This window comes from Amblyraja radiata, chromosome 28, assembly GCF_010909765.2.
Source record: "Amblyraja radiata isolate CabotCenter1 chromosome 28, sAmbRad1.1.pri, whole genome shotgun sequence".
Taxonomy (NCBI): Eukaryota; Metazoa; Chordata; class Chondrichthyes; order Rajiformes; family Rajidae; genus Amblyraja; species Amblyraja radiata.
In genome coordinates, this window is record NC_045983.1 from 14,141,996 (window position 1) to 14,155,715 (window position 13,720).

General features: G+C 51.8%; 1 protein-coding gene across 1 annotated transcript in view; it reads left to right on the plus strand.

Annotated features, from left to right (window-relative positions):
- The first annotated feature begins 1,567 nt into the window (after nt 1–1,567).
- slc43a2 (solute carrier family 43 member 2) overlaps nt 1,568–13,720 on the plus strand; it is a 35,973-nt gene continuing 23,820 nt past the window's right edge. The window contains exons 1-2 of the mRNA XM_033046376.1: nt 1,568–1,693; nt 7,449–7,640. Coding sequence (XP_032902267.1) covers nt 7,481–7,640 — 160 coding nt within the window. The 5' untranslated portion in view covers nt 1,568–1,693; nt 7,449–7,480. The remainder of the gene's footprint in view (nt 1,694–7,448; nt 7,641–13,720) is intronic.

Here is a 13,720-nt window from a genome sequence, read left to right on the forward strand (position 1 = left end):
TCACCAGGGGACGGCAAGAGCCAAATGCGTAATTGTCATATGTATCAACTCTCAATCACAGCAGCATAACAGGCGTGTAAGCACAATGCACACTGATAATATATAATGAATTAATATTTAATAATTGAATAACCAGGATACTAGTGCAAATCAATGTTCCTAGTGCAACCATAGGAAGTCCAAAGTTGAGGTTGGTGTTGTGCAATGTTCAAGAGCCTGATGATTGCAGGGAAGCAGATGTTCTTGAAGCTGGTGGTCACAGGGCTGAGGTTGCAGATAAGCCACTGTTTCATGAACTGAAGGGTGGGCTTCAGCGTCCCCTCCTTGCATGACCAGGTGCTGGATCTGTGGGTGTGTTGTCTGTGTTGTGTCCCAGTGAGGGTGTCGGGTCACACGGGGATCACGGCCAAATCCAACATAGATCCAGCAATCTGGTTGTGCATTTGTCCACTCTCTGACCCTTCACCAGGGGTCAGGATCAGTGTTGAGGTTAGTGACAGAACTCAACTTTCAAGGGATCACCGACAAGTGTCAGTGCCAGGGACCAGTGCCAGGGGCCAGTGCCAGGGTTCCATGTCAAAGGTCAGTGTCGAGGGCAATTGTGCAGAAATACTTATGGATTAACTTCGTTTTTTCCCCAGTGTTATTTCTGTTGTTTGTTCCCCAGCAGCCATCGCTTTGCAGCGTTGAAACAGGCCCTTCAGCCCACCGAGTCCATGCCAACCATCGATCATCCAATTCAGACACCAGTTCAACATTATTCCACTTTCTCATCCACTCCCTACACACTAGGGGCAATTTACAGAGGCCATTTGATCTACGAACCCGCACGTCTATGGGATATGGGAAGATACTGGAGCACCCTGAGGAAACCTGGGTGTCAGGGGTTATGAGGAGAAGGCAGGAGAATGGGGTTAGGAGGGAGAGATAGATCAGCTATGATTGAATGGCGGAGTAGACTTGATGGGCCGAATGGCCCAATCCTGTTTCTATCACTAATGAAACGTATGCGGCCACAGGGAGAACGTGCAAACTCCACACAGACAGCACCCGAGGTCAGGATCGAACCCGGGTCTCTGGCGCTGTGTGGCAGCAGCTCTACCCGCTGCGACACTGTGACACCCAATGGCTGCTGTAAAAGCCCCTCGTGTGGTGGTCAGGGACAGTATTATGGCGGGATTGATGGTCAGCATAGACTGGATGGACTGAAGGGCCTGCTTTTTTTGCCGTATCTCTCCATGGTTCTACACATCTCTCCATTGCCTCCTTCTCTCTATTGCACCAACCATCTCCCCATCCCTCCCTCAATCCCCCCTCCCCCCTCTCTCTCTCTCTGCATTCTCGCTCCTTTTCCTATTTCTCTCATTCCCTCTATCCTCGCTCCACGCCCCTTTCAGGTTGTTTTTCCGCGCTTCGCTCTGCGGATTGGCCGCAGTTTGTCGCTAACGTCCCTGCAATTGGCCGGGGTTGGTGGCGAGGGCCAATGAAGGCCGGGTGGGCGGTGAGGAACGTGGAGCAGAGAGAAATAAATAGCAGAGAGGCAAGGGGGAGAGGGGGAAGACAGAGAGAGAAAAGAGCCGGCGAGAGAGGGCAAGAGAGAAGAGGAAAGAGAGCGAGAGAGTGGGGGAAAGAAGGAAGGAAGGAGGAGAGGAGAGGAGAGGAGATTGACCGCGCTGCCCGGCCCACGCCGCAGGTGAGCGGGTCCAGGCGCTGCCCCTCCCGGGCGCTGCCGGCAGTCACTGCGGAGAGATGGTGCGGTGACAGTGGTGCATGGGGCACTGGCGGGGGGCACTGGCCGGGGGGCACTGGCGGGGGGGCACTGGCGGGGGGCACTGGCGGGGGGTTGGGGGTTTACAGGCTGCAGTGTTTACAGGCTGTGCGGCGGAGAGAAAAACAGGATAGAGAGTAAGTGGTGGAGAGGGGGAGTGTGTGGATGGGTAGATACGGTGGTGGGATGAAGAGGATATGAAAGGAGGATGAGGAGAGAGGGGGTGAGAGGGATTGGGAGAGAGAAAGTGGGAGGGAGGGAGGGAGGGAATGAGAAGGAGAGATAAGGAGGGAGGAAGTATGAGAGAGTAGGGAAGAGGGAGTAGGATGGGAGGGTGCGAGAGGGAGAGAGGTGTGGGAGGGGGAACAGAGAGGAGGGAGGGTATGAGAGAGGGGCGGAGAGAGGAAATGATGAAGAGAGGGGGGAGGGTGAAGGGGCTCATAGGGGGAGGGGATTGGGGACATCGGATGGGTGTCAGTGGGAGGAAGGGAGGGTTAAGGAGTACGGAATTAAGCGGGGAGAGGTATGAGGAGACCTAATGGAGGTGGAGGGAGAGAGGGATGACTGAGGGAGGGTGAGTGTGAAAGAGTCAACAGGGAGGGAGGGACGGAGGATGAGAGGAGGGATGAATGGTTAAGGGGCCGGGGAGGGAGAGACGGAGGGGAGTCGGCGGGTGGGTGAGGGTGCCAGGGTCAGGAGGGAGAGAGTCAGTGCGGGACCCGGGGCACTCGGGCCCGGGCTGGTCTGGGGTATATGACCCGCAGGTCGGGGAGAGGGTTAGTTGTCTGACGCCGAGCCCGTTCCCCAGGGGGCGCCCTCTCGGTAACCACAGCCCCGCATCACCATCTCCCCACCGTCCCTGCACCAACACCTGCCCCCCCCCCTTCCCGCGGCAAATACCTGCCCCCCCCCCTTCCCGCGGCAAATACCTGCCCCCCCCCCCCCCCCTCCTCCCAGCGACAAATCTGCCCCCTCCCCGCCGCTCCTACCCCTGTCGGACCCACTCCACAATCTGTCAGTTCCCCCAACCTATTCTGGCGCCGAGCCCCGCATTTTACACCGCTGGACAGTGTTGACCATGTTTGGAGCTGGGCTGTGGCGTGGACACGTGTGGATACAGGAGTGTATCGGGCAGTGGGGTGGGGGTGCAGGGACTGGGGCATTAAATTAAGCAGTTAACCAGGAATTTGGGAACTCACTCCTGGGATGGGAGACGGGGAAGGAAAGGGTGAGGGATGTGGAGTTGGGGAGGGGGGGGGGGATAGGGGGGAGGAAGGTCTCGATGTGGGAAGACACACACAGACCACTGCCACTCCCCTGAACAAGTAGGTTGGTTAGCTGCCCCTGGAGCCTGCTCTCCACGCAGTGAGATCTGATAGTGACCCCACATCATCTCCAACCCTTAACCTTTCACACTCCCTCCACCTCTACCTCTGCCCAGTCTTCAATGGACAACCCCTTGCTTGTAAACCGTGACCCTGGTTCTTGATTCTATACACAACAGCACAGGAACCAGTCCTTCGGCCCACAATGTCCATGCCAAACATGATGCCAAGTTAAATTAATCTCCTCAGCATGCATGTGATCCATATCTCTCCATCCCCTTAATTTCCACGTGCCAATCTAAAAGCCTCTTATATGCCACTATTGTATCTGCTTCCACCACCACCCTTGGCAGTGCTTTCCAGGCACCCAACACTCTCTCTGTTTAAACAAAAATCAATTTGCCCTGCATATTTCCTTTAAACGGTGCTCCCCTCATAAAGCTATGACCTCCAGTCTTTGACGTTTCCACCATGGGGAAAGGGGCTCGATGTGGGACTGTCCGTCCTATCTGTGCCTCTCAAAAGTTGAATACTTCTATCCAGTATCCTCTCAACCTTTGACACTGCAGAGAAAACAAACCCAAGTTTGTCCAACCTCTCATTATAGCTAATACACTCTCGATCCTGGCAACATTCTGGTAAACCATGGGGCATTTCCTCTGTTCACCCACCCTCTCAAGATCTTCAGTTTGGGAACCCTTTCCTGAACTGCTTCCACTTCACAAAACTTCATATATAAGGAAACAAATACAGCACAGAAACAGGCCCTTCAGCCCACCTTGTCCATGCCGACCAAGTTGGTATTCTGTGCTAGTTCCCATTTGCCTGTGCTTGGCCCATAGCCCAATAAACCCTTCCCATCCATGTATCTGCCCAAATGTCTTTTGAAAGACCTAATTGGATCCCCTTCTCTGGCAGCTCATTCCCAGGCACAGACTAGTCTCGGAATGGAAAAGTTGCTTAACTGCACCTGCGCCCCAACCTCCCCCCCCCCCACACCCACCATCAACCCCCCCCCCCCCCCCACACCCACCATCAACCCCCCTCCCCCCCCCCCCCCCGGAACGTGGTGGAGGCAGACAAGGTTGGGGCTTTAGGATAGGCACATGGATATGGTGGGAATCTAGGGATATGGATCACATGCAGGCAGAGATTAGTTTAACTTGCCATTAAGTTTGGCACACATTGTGGCCTGAAGGGCTTGTTTCTATGCTGTGCTGTAGTATGTTCTAACCAGTGAAATCCGCCCCTGCTTTGGTCCATACCCTCCCACAGTCCACTTCCAATAAGACCACTGGTTTGGCTGGGAGCCAAAGTTAACATTTCCAAAGTGGCTGATGATGGGGAAATGTAAGTGTGGAGGTTTCAAGGTCTGTGTGAGTTTGCAAAGATAAGGCAGACGGAACACGATGTGAGGAAAACATGTGGTTAAAGGGAACTGAAATAGTAAAAGATTGGGCAGCGTTAGCGTTTCAAGGTAGCTGGGTGTTCTTGTGCTGTTTGAAGCTAACACACAGGTGAGGCAGACTATTGCGGAGACAAATGATACATTGGACTTGTTGCAAGTAGGTCCGCGTAACAAAATAAACAAAAGAATAACAATCTCTCACAGCAATTATAGGATTTGGTGAGATTACAGTCTATGGTGTACAATCATGGTCCCTTTCCCTGAAATTAGACATAAACGTCTCAGAGGGGTTTCAGTGGAGATTCACCAGGCTGGTGAACCCGCCATGCCAAAGATCAAAGATCAAAGATTATTATTTATTGGTCACATACACCATAGGTGCAGTGAAATGCTTATTGCCTTGTGAGGATAGATTGGGTAGACTATGCCTTTATTCCATGGAGCTTCGATGAATTTAGTGTACAAAATCATGAGAGGAATAGATCGGGTAGAAGCACAGATTCTCTTGCCCAAAGTAGGGGAGTCGAGAATTAGACACATGGGTTTAAGGTGAGGAGGAAAAAATTTAATAGGAACCTGAAGAGTAATTTTTTCATGCAAATGGTTGTGGGTGCATGGAACGAGCTGCCGGGGGAGGTGGTTGAGGCCGGGACTATCGCAATGTTTAAGAAACATTTAAACAGGTACATGGATAGGACGGGTTTCGAGGGATATGGGCCAAACACAGGCAGGTGGGACAAGTTTAGATGGGACATGTTGATGGTATGGGCAAGTTGGGTCAGATGGCCTGTTTCCATGCTGTATCACTCTATGAATGAGAGTGGTCTCATTGAAACATACATCAAGGTCTCAGATGAGGGGTAGGCCATGCAGCGCGGAAGTGTGGAGATTTGTGTCTTAGAGACACCTTTGGTCTACCTTTGGCGATCTGCATCATGGTGGGCTGAGGCACAGAGTCATTGACGACACATGACTGATTGTTAATGGAATTGAGTGTACGTAGAGAAAAAGTAGGATAGTGGGGTTGAAACAGATATCAGCCTTGATCTTGAGTGTAATGGAGAAGCTTGTGCAGAGTGTGTCCGGCCACCATTAATGGTGAACGTATAAGGTCAGATTCCCCTTCCGCCCCCTCATCCTCAATCCTCAGTGAGCTTGCAGGAGTGATAGAACATAGAACACCGGAATAGGCCCTTCAGCCCACAATGTCCATGCCGAACATGATGCCAAGTTAAACTCTAACTGCACGTGATCCTGCATAACCATGTGCCTACCTAAAAGCCTCTTAAACATCACTATAATATCTGCCTCCATCACTAGTAACGTTTTCCAGGCCCACACCACTCTCTGTGGAAGAAAAACCTGTCCCCTGCATCTCCTTTAAACTTGGCCCCTCTCATCTTAAAGCTCAAGTCTTTGACATCTCCACCCTGGGTTAAATATTCTGACTGTCTACCTTATCTACGCCTCTTGTAATGTTACATTCTTCTATCAGCTCTCCCCTCAGTCTGAGGACCGGAAGACCTTATTGAACCTTTAAAGAATGGTGTTTGAAGGAACTGCAGATGCTGGGTTACTCCGGAGACACAGAATGCTGGAGTAACTCAGTGGGACAGGTGGCATATCTGGAGAGAACGAATGGGTGACGTTCCGGGTTGAGAAGGAAAGGTCTCGACCCGAAACGCCGCTCATTCCTTCTCTCCAGAGACGCCGCCTGTCCCGCTGAGTTACTCCAGCATTTTGCGTCCTATCTTCAGAGAATGGTGGCCGCTGGAGCCGATCTCGTGGGTTCAAAGTGTGCCTTTTGATGAATTCGAGGCAAATAGAATCACGGTCAGAGTTGCTAACAGCTATTGTGAGGCACTTCCAGCGGAGAAGCGTTATCGGCCCTTCCAGTCCGGGGAATAAACAGTCTCCTGGCGAGCTCTGCAGCAAACAATATTGTTGACAAAAACAATGTTCTTGTTCAACAACGTTTGCGTCCTTCATTTGGTCATTGGATCCAAGGAGGTTGCCCAGAGAGATTAGATGCAGCAAGGGCATCCCATAAAGATTTAGTAGATTTTAAATATATATATATATATATATATATGTATATAATATCAGTTTATCGGAGACCGAAGTCTACATGTTTGCTGTAGTTATTACGGAGGAGACTTGGAGATTGGCTGCCGACACTGACGGCTAAACCACAGTTTAGATACCAGAGGCAGAAAAACAATGTGTTCAGCAAAACTTGTGCAAAGTTTACGAGGATTACTCTTGCAATCTGCGCTGAGTTAAGCATTTACCGCTGAGTCACATGCAGAGAACGACAGATTGGCACAATCTGACACAATATAAGCGAAGGAGAACATAACTTGTTCCTCTTTCTCATCAGCTCTGCCGGCAGGTCGGAGGGTGTCTGACTCTGAGCAGCAGCCAGGGTAGGAAATAGGAATATTTTCCATAGTGTCCCGTTCGCCCGGTGAGGGTCATCGTGTGTGTGTGTGTGTGTGTGTGTGTGTGGGTCAGTGTGTGGTGGGTCAGTAGTGTGTGTGTGTGTGGTGGGGGGGGGGGGGGGGGGGGGTGAGGTCCCCAGTGAGGGTCAGTGCATGCGATCTGACTTTCAATAGTCAGCTATAATAACCCCTTAATCTCCCCCCCCCCCCCCCCACCCAAATATATTTAATTAAGCAATTTGATACCAAAAGGGTATGGAGAGGTGGGAACGGGCTGAGGGGTTGAGGAGAGATGGGTTGGGAAAATGTCCGTGTCGGGGGAGTGTCAGGGGAGAGGTCGGGGGGAGAGTTAAGGGGTGTTGAGGGGGGACGGCAGGGGGTGTTGGGGGAAGAGGATGGAGGGGTGCGGGGAGAGGGGTGAGTGCTGATGGGGGGTAGGAGAGGGGGAGTGTGGTGGGGGACTGGCTCCAGTGGCCTCTAACGTTCTGCCTCCCTCTTTCTTCCAGGTCCGTAGCCCCCCCCCATCCCAGACGGCACGATGGCACCCACGCTGGCCACAGCCCACCGGCGGCGATGGTGGATGGCCTGCACCGCCGTGTTGGAAAACCTGCTCTTCTCCGCCGTGCTGCTGGGCTGGGGATCACTGCTGCTCATGCTCAAGTCCGAGGGCTTCTACTCCTACATGTGTCAGGAGCCCGGTGAGTCACTGTGGCCTCAACCCCCCCCCCCTCCCCCTCTCCCTCCCCCTCCCAAAGCCTACTCCATCCCCTCCCATCCCCTCCTCTCCAACTCTCCTGTGTCCTACTGCATTCCTACCTACTCCCCCTCTCCCTCTCCCACTGCCCTCCCTTCCCCTCCTAAAGCCTCCACTCTTCCCATCCCTCCTGAACCCCATTCCCTCCCCTCTTCTATCCTACTCCCTCCACTCCCTACTAAACCCTCTGCCACTGCCCCTCCCCGTCTAAACCCAACTCCTCTCCTACCCCTCATCCACTGCCCCCCCCCCCCCCCCCCGCAAACCCTACTCCCCCCTCTCCCACTACCCCTCGTCCCCCAACCCCCACCCCATCTTCACTCCCACCACTCCTCCCCTCCCAAACCTCACCCCATCCCATCTCCCCCACACCCTAACCTCTCCCACACTGCAACCCCACCCCCACCCCTCCCCCCACGCCCTGTCGGGTGCTAGTCCTGAGTTGCCAGAACAATGTTTACTCGCTTGGGTCTGGGATGTCCCAGGGTGGTGAAAAGCCTGTGGGGGGCGGCGAGGTGGGGGGGGCGGCTACCGTTAATGTGGATAGGTTGGACAGACTTAAATTGCACGGAGTTGTGTGGGACAAGCTGTTGATTTACAGTGTGTGGTGAGTGCCTGGAAAATGCTACCAGGTGTAGCGGAGGTAGGGTGGTGAAGGCAGATACGGGAGTGGTGTTTCAGAGGCTTTTAGATAGACACGCGGATTATGCAGTGAATGGAGAGCTATGGATCACGTTCAGGCAGAGGAGAATACTATAATTTGGCAACATGTTCGTCACGGACATTGTGGGCCGAAGGGCCTGATCCAATGGTGTACTGTTCTCTGTTCATGTGGACGAGGAGGTCCGACCCACCCTCCCCCCCCACCTGACTTCCTCTCTTCATCTACAACCCCTCCCCCTCCCACCCTCTCCCCCATCTGATCCACCCCTCCCACACTCTGCCCCATCTGATGCACCCCTCCCACACTCTGCCCCATCTGATCCACCCCTCCCACACTCTGTCCCACCCTGCTCTGGGGTCCACTGTATGCAGCATACTGTCTTGTCTCAAGCAGCGACTTGTCTCAACGTGTCTCAACCTGAAACGTCACCTATCACCTTTCCCAGACATGCTGCCTGACCTGCTGAGTTACTCCAGCATTTATCCTGCATTTGGTGTTTATCTTTACTTGAGTTTAGTTTATTGTCACGTGAACCAATGTACAGTGAACGGCTTCTGTTGGCGCCCTATCCAGTCAAAGATAAGACTATACATGATTACAATCAAGTCGTCCACGGCGCACAAATGAAGGATAAAGGACACGACATTTAGTGCAAGATATCACATTGGAGTCTGATAAAGTCTGACTAAAGATAGTTGGAAGGCCTTCAATGAGGTAGATGGGAGGTCAGGACAACACTCTAGCTGGTGAGAGGACAGTTCAGTTGCCCTACAACAGGCTGCAAAGAAACTGCCCCTGAATCTGGAGGTGTGCGTTTTCAAACTTCAGTACCTCTTACCTGATGGGAACGTTTAGTTTTTTTTAGTTTGGAAGCAGGCCCTTCGGCCCACCGAGTCTGCACCGACCAGCGATCCCCATACACAGTGGCGGACTGGGTCTAAAAATACTGGATGCCAGGAGACAAATGGGGCCCACTTCATTAGGGGCCCACTTGACATAGGGGCAAGCTGACACCCTGGCCAGTCCGCCACTGCCCATACACTAGCATACACTACACACACTGGGGACAATTTACAATTTGTACCAAAGCCAATTAACCTACAAACCTGTACGTCTTTGGAATGTGTGGGGGAAACCGGAGCACGGAGAGAAAGTACAAACTCCGTAGAAACAGCACCTGTAGTCGGGATCGAACCCGGGGTCTCTCCACCCCACCCCGGGAGAGGAGAGGAGGGAGTGACCGGGGTGAGACTGGTCTTTGATTGTGCTGGCCCTGCGGCCTTGCTGAGGCAGCGTGAGATGTTCCAGCTGGTTGCGAGGTGCCCTCGGCTGCTGTTTAAAGTTTTTTTAAGAAGGAACTGCAGATGCTGGAAAATCGAAGGTACACAAAAAAATGCTGGAGAAACTGAGCGGGTGTAGCAGCATCTATGGAGCGAAGGAAATAGGCAACGTTTCGTCCCGAAACGTTGCCTATTTCCTTCGCTCCATAGATGCTGCTGCACCCGCTCAGTTTCTCCTGCTGTTTAAAGTTTATCGTTTTATTGCCCTGAACTGCTGGGCCGTGGAATATACACATAGACTGAGATTTCCTCCTCACTCCCTGGCAGTTAATAAACCCACGTAAGCTGCTTGTCAGAGTTCATTCCCAGCCGGTTTAATTGACTCGAAACTACAGTGTTTTTTTGGAAAGAGCTGAGCTCAGCAGCACTGGGGCGATCTTTGACCCAGTGAAGTGCAATCAGCCACGGTTCCTTGTGCCTCGGGGCAGGGAACTCTGACTCAATCCCTCAACCTCTCTGCCTCTGACTCACCCCTGGAAGAAGGGTGCGTGTGTATGCAAAGGTTCAGCTGGGGAACGCCACCACGGCTCGGGACTGAGATCAGAATTTACCCCCTCCCCAAACTTGACGTCCCGCGGCCCTGCGACCCAGCAGGCGGGTGTGAGAAACAGAACAAGCGTCGGCTGACTGAGGATTAAACCTCAGACATTCACAAGTTCATGAATTGTCGAAGCAGAATTAGGCCATTCAGCCCGTCGGTTCTACTCCACTGTTCAATCATGGCTGACATATCTCATCCACCCTAGACCATCGTACTAGGACAGACTCAAAAATGCTGGAGTAACTCAGCGAAACAAGCAGCATCTCTGGAGAGAAGGAATCGGTGATGTTTCAGAATAAGAATATCAACCTGAAATTGTTATCAACCCATTCCTTCTCTCCAGAGAGGCTGCCTGTCCCGCTGAGTTACTCCAGCATTTTGTGTCTCTCTTCGATTTAAACCAGCATCTGCAGTTCTTTGTACTAGTTTCACTGTCATCCTGCCGAGTTTCACTGTTTGTATCACTTCCCCACACCAACAATGGGCCATTGTGGGCTCCACCTTTCCTTGATCATCGTTGCTGGCTTTGATCTGCCTCTTTTTTATTGCATATCTTTCATTAATTTGTTCTATGTACCTTTTCATATCTCTCGGTGTCCCTTTCCCTCAACCCCCCTTTCTCCATAAACCCCTGACACTTGTACAAATGAAGAATCTATCAGCCTGCGCCTTAAAAATACCCATTGACTTGGCCTCCACAGCCCTCGGTGGCAATTAATTCCACAGATTCAATGCCCTCTTTCCCTCCCCCCCCCCCCCCCCTAACACCCCTCCCAGGCATCTCTTCTGCTCTCTCCCTCCCTGCCTGCCATGGTCAAGGCTAGAGAGTGGGGGCCGATAACCAACGTTTTGGATCCAAGAGCAGAGGATTCAAAAGCGAGAGAGGAAGGAGTTTTTAAAAAATAAATAAAAATCCACACAGAGGGTGGTGTGTACATGAAACTAGCTGCAGGGGAAGTGAGAGAGGCGGGTACAAATTTGACTATAAGACATTGAAACAAATACAGGTTTCAAAGGTTTGGAGCAATCTAGGTCAGGCACAGTGAAGCGGGACTAGCTCAGTTAAACAATTTGGTCAAATGGATGAATGCGTTTGATTGAAAGATACAGCATGGAAACAGGTCCTTCAACCCACCATTTTTTAAGGGGGAATATTTTTACGGTGGAGATTGATAGGCTCTTGATTAATAAAGGTGTCAAGGGTTATGGGGAGAAGGCAGGAGAATGGGGTTGAGCGGGAAGGATAGATTAGCCATGATTGGATGGCGGAGTAGACTTGATGGGCCGAATGGGCTAATTCTGCTCCTCCAACCTCTGAACCGTGTCCACGCTCACCATCAATCATCCGTTCACACCAGTTCTATATTATCCCACTTTCTCATCCACTCCCTGCATAATTGGGGGAATTTACAGAGGCCAATTAACCTACAAACCCACACGTGTTTGGGATGTGGGAGGAAACCGGAGCACGTGGAGGAAACCCACGCGGTCTCAGGGACGACGTGCAAACTCCACGCGGACGGCACCTGAGGTCAGGATCGAACGTTGGGTCTCTGGCGCCGGGAAGCGGCAGCTCTACTGGTTGCGCTGCTGTGCCACCCATACGTTGAGTTGAAGGGACTGTTTCAGTGCTGTATCACTCTATGACTCTGTGCTGGAATCTGGAGCAGAAGCCAAAATGCTGGAGGAGCTCAGCGGGTCGAGCAGACTGGGGGAGAGGGGGAAAGTTTGATGGAGATGTGCGGGGCAAGTTTTTTTTTTTTACACAGAGGGTGGTGGGGGGGCCAGGAACGCACTGCCAGAGATGGTGGTGGAGGCCTTGAGTTTGAGTTTAGTTTATTGTCATGTGTACTGAGGTACAGTGAAAAGCTTTTGTTGCGTGCGGACCAGTCAGCGGAAAGACAATACATGATTACAATCAAGACATCCACGGTGTACAGATACACGATAGGCTGATACAACAGTGCTGTTTAAGAGACTTTTGGATAAGCACATGGAGGTGGAGGGATATGGATCACATGCAGGCAGATTAGATCAGTTCAGCAAGGCATCATGTTCAGGACGGATATTGTGGGGTGAAGAACCCATTCCTGTGCAGTACTGTTCTGTATATGTTTATTTTAATGTAGAGTGGTTGATATGTGGAACAAGCTGCCATGGGAGGTAGGAACTTGGATTTAGTACATTTAAGAGATATTTGGACAGACACTTAATTACAAGGCAAAGGATAACATTACCCTAATGCAGGCAAATGGGAGCAGTGCAGATGGGTAAGAAGCCTGACTTTGGACATGGTGGGCCGAAGGATCTGTTTCCGTGCAGTGTGACTGTAAATTCAGGGCTGCCAACTCTCATGCATTGAGCGTGAGACTCGCGCATTTCGCCAAATTCTCACGCTCTCACGCTGATCACAAATTGCCCACGCTCTGTCGTGGGAAATTCTGTGATCAACGAGAATTTCAAAACTCATACAAACTGCATGGGCTGCGGATGTTGGAGAGCCGGGGTTGAGGGAGGGATGGAAGCAGAAGCAGCAGTGGGGGCAGATGCAGATGGGGAGCCGGGGCTGGTAAGTGTTTGCCGGGCTGGCGAGCCGCTCACTGCAGCTCCAGCCATGCAGCAGCCTCAGTGCAAGAGTCCCGGGCCGTCGGAGGCGTCAGAACTGTTGCGCCGCTGCCGTGAGAGTCTCTGTTTTCCGAATTCGCCCTGGTGACTGGCATGGATCAGGCTGCGGCTCGGTGCATCCTGGAGGACAACCAGTGGCTGCTGGAAGTAGGTACCAAGCACTGGGTAGATACGGTGGAAGATAGTGGACTTCAAATGGGGGTGGCTGGAGAAAGCATCCTGCTAGATTTTCACTTACTGTGCAGGAAAAATGTTCCCGATGTTGGGGGAGTTCAGAACCAGGGGTCACAGTTTAAGATTAATGGGTAGGCCAGTTGGGACTGAGATGAGGACAAACTTCCTTCACCCAAAGAGTTGTAAATCTGTGGAATTCTCTGCCACAGAAGGCAGTGGAGGCCAATTCACTGGATGTTTTCAAGAGAGAGTTACATTTAGCTCTAGGGGCTAGCGAAATCAAGGGATATGGGGAAAAAACAGGAAAGAGGTCCTGATTTTAGATGATCATATTGAATGGCACTGCTGGCTCGAAGGGCTGAATGGCCTATTCCTGCACCTATTTTCTATGTTTCTATGCTGAAGTATATGGCAATAAAACTCGACAACTTGATTTTGAAGCATTCATGCATGGTGGAGGTATAATGTAGTCATAGAGTGATATACAGTGTGAAAACAGGCCCTTCAGCGTAACTTGCCCACACCCGCCAATATGTCCCAGCTACACTACCTGCTTTTGGCCCATATTCCTCCAAACCTGTCCTATTCATGTATCAGTCTAACTGTTTCTTAAATGTTGGGATAGTCCCTGCCTCAACTACCTCCTCTGGCAGCTTGTTCCATACACCCACCACCCTTTG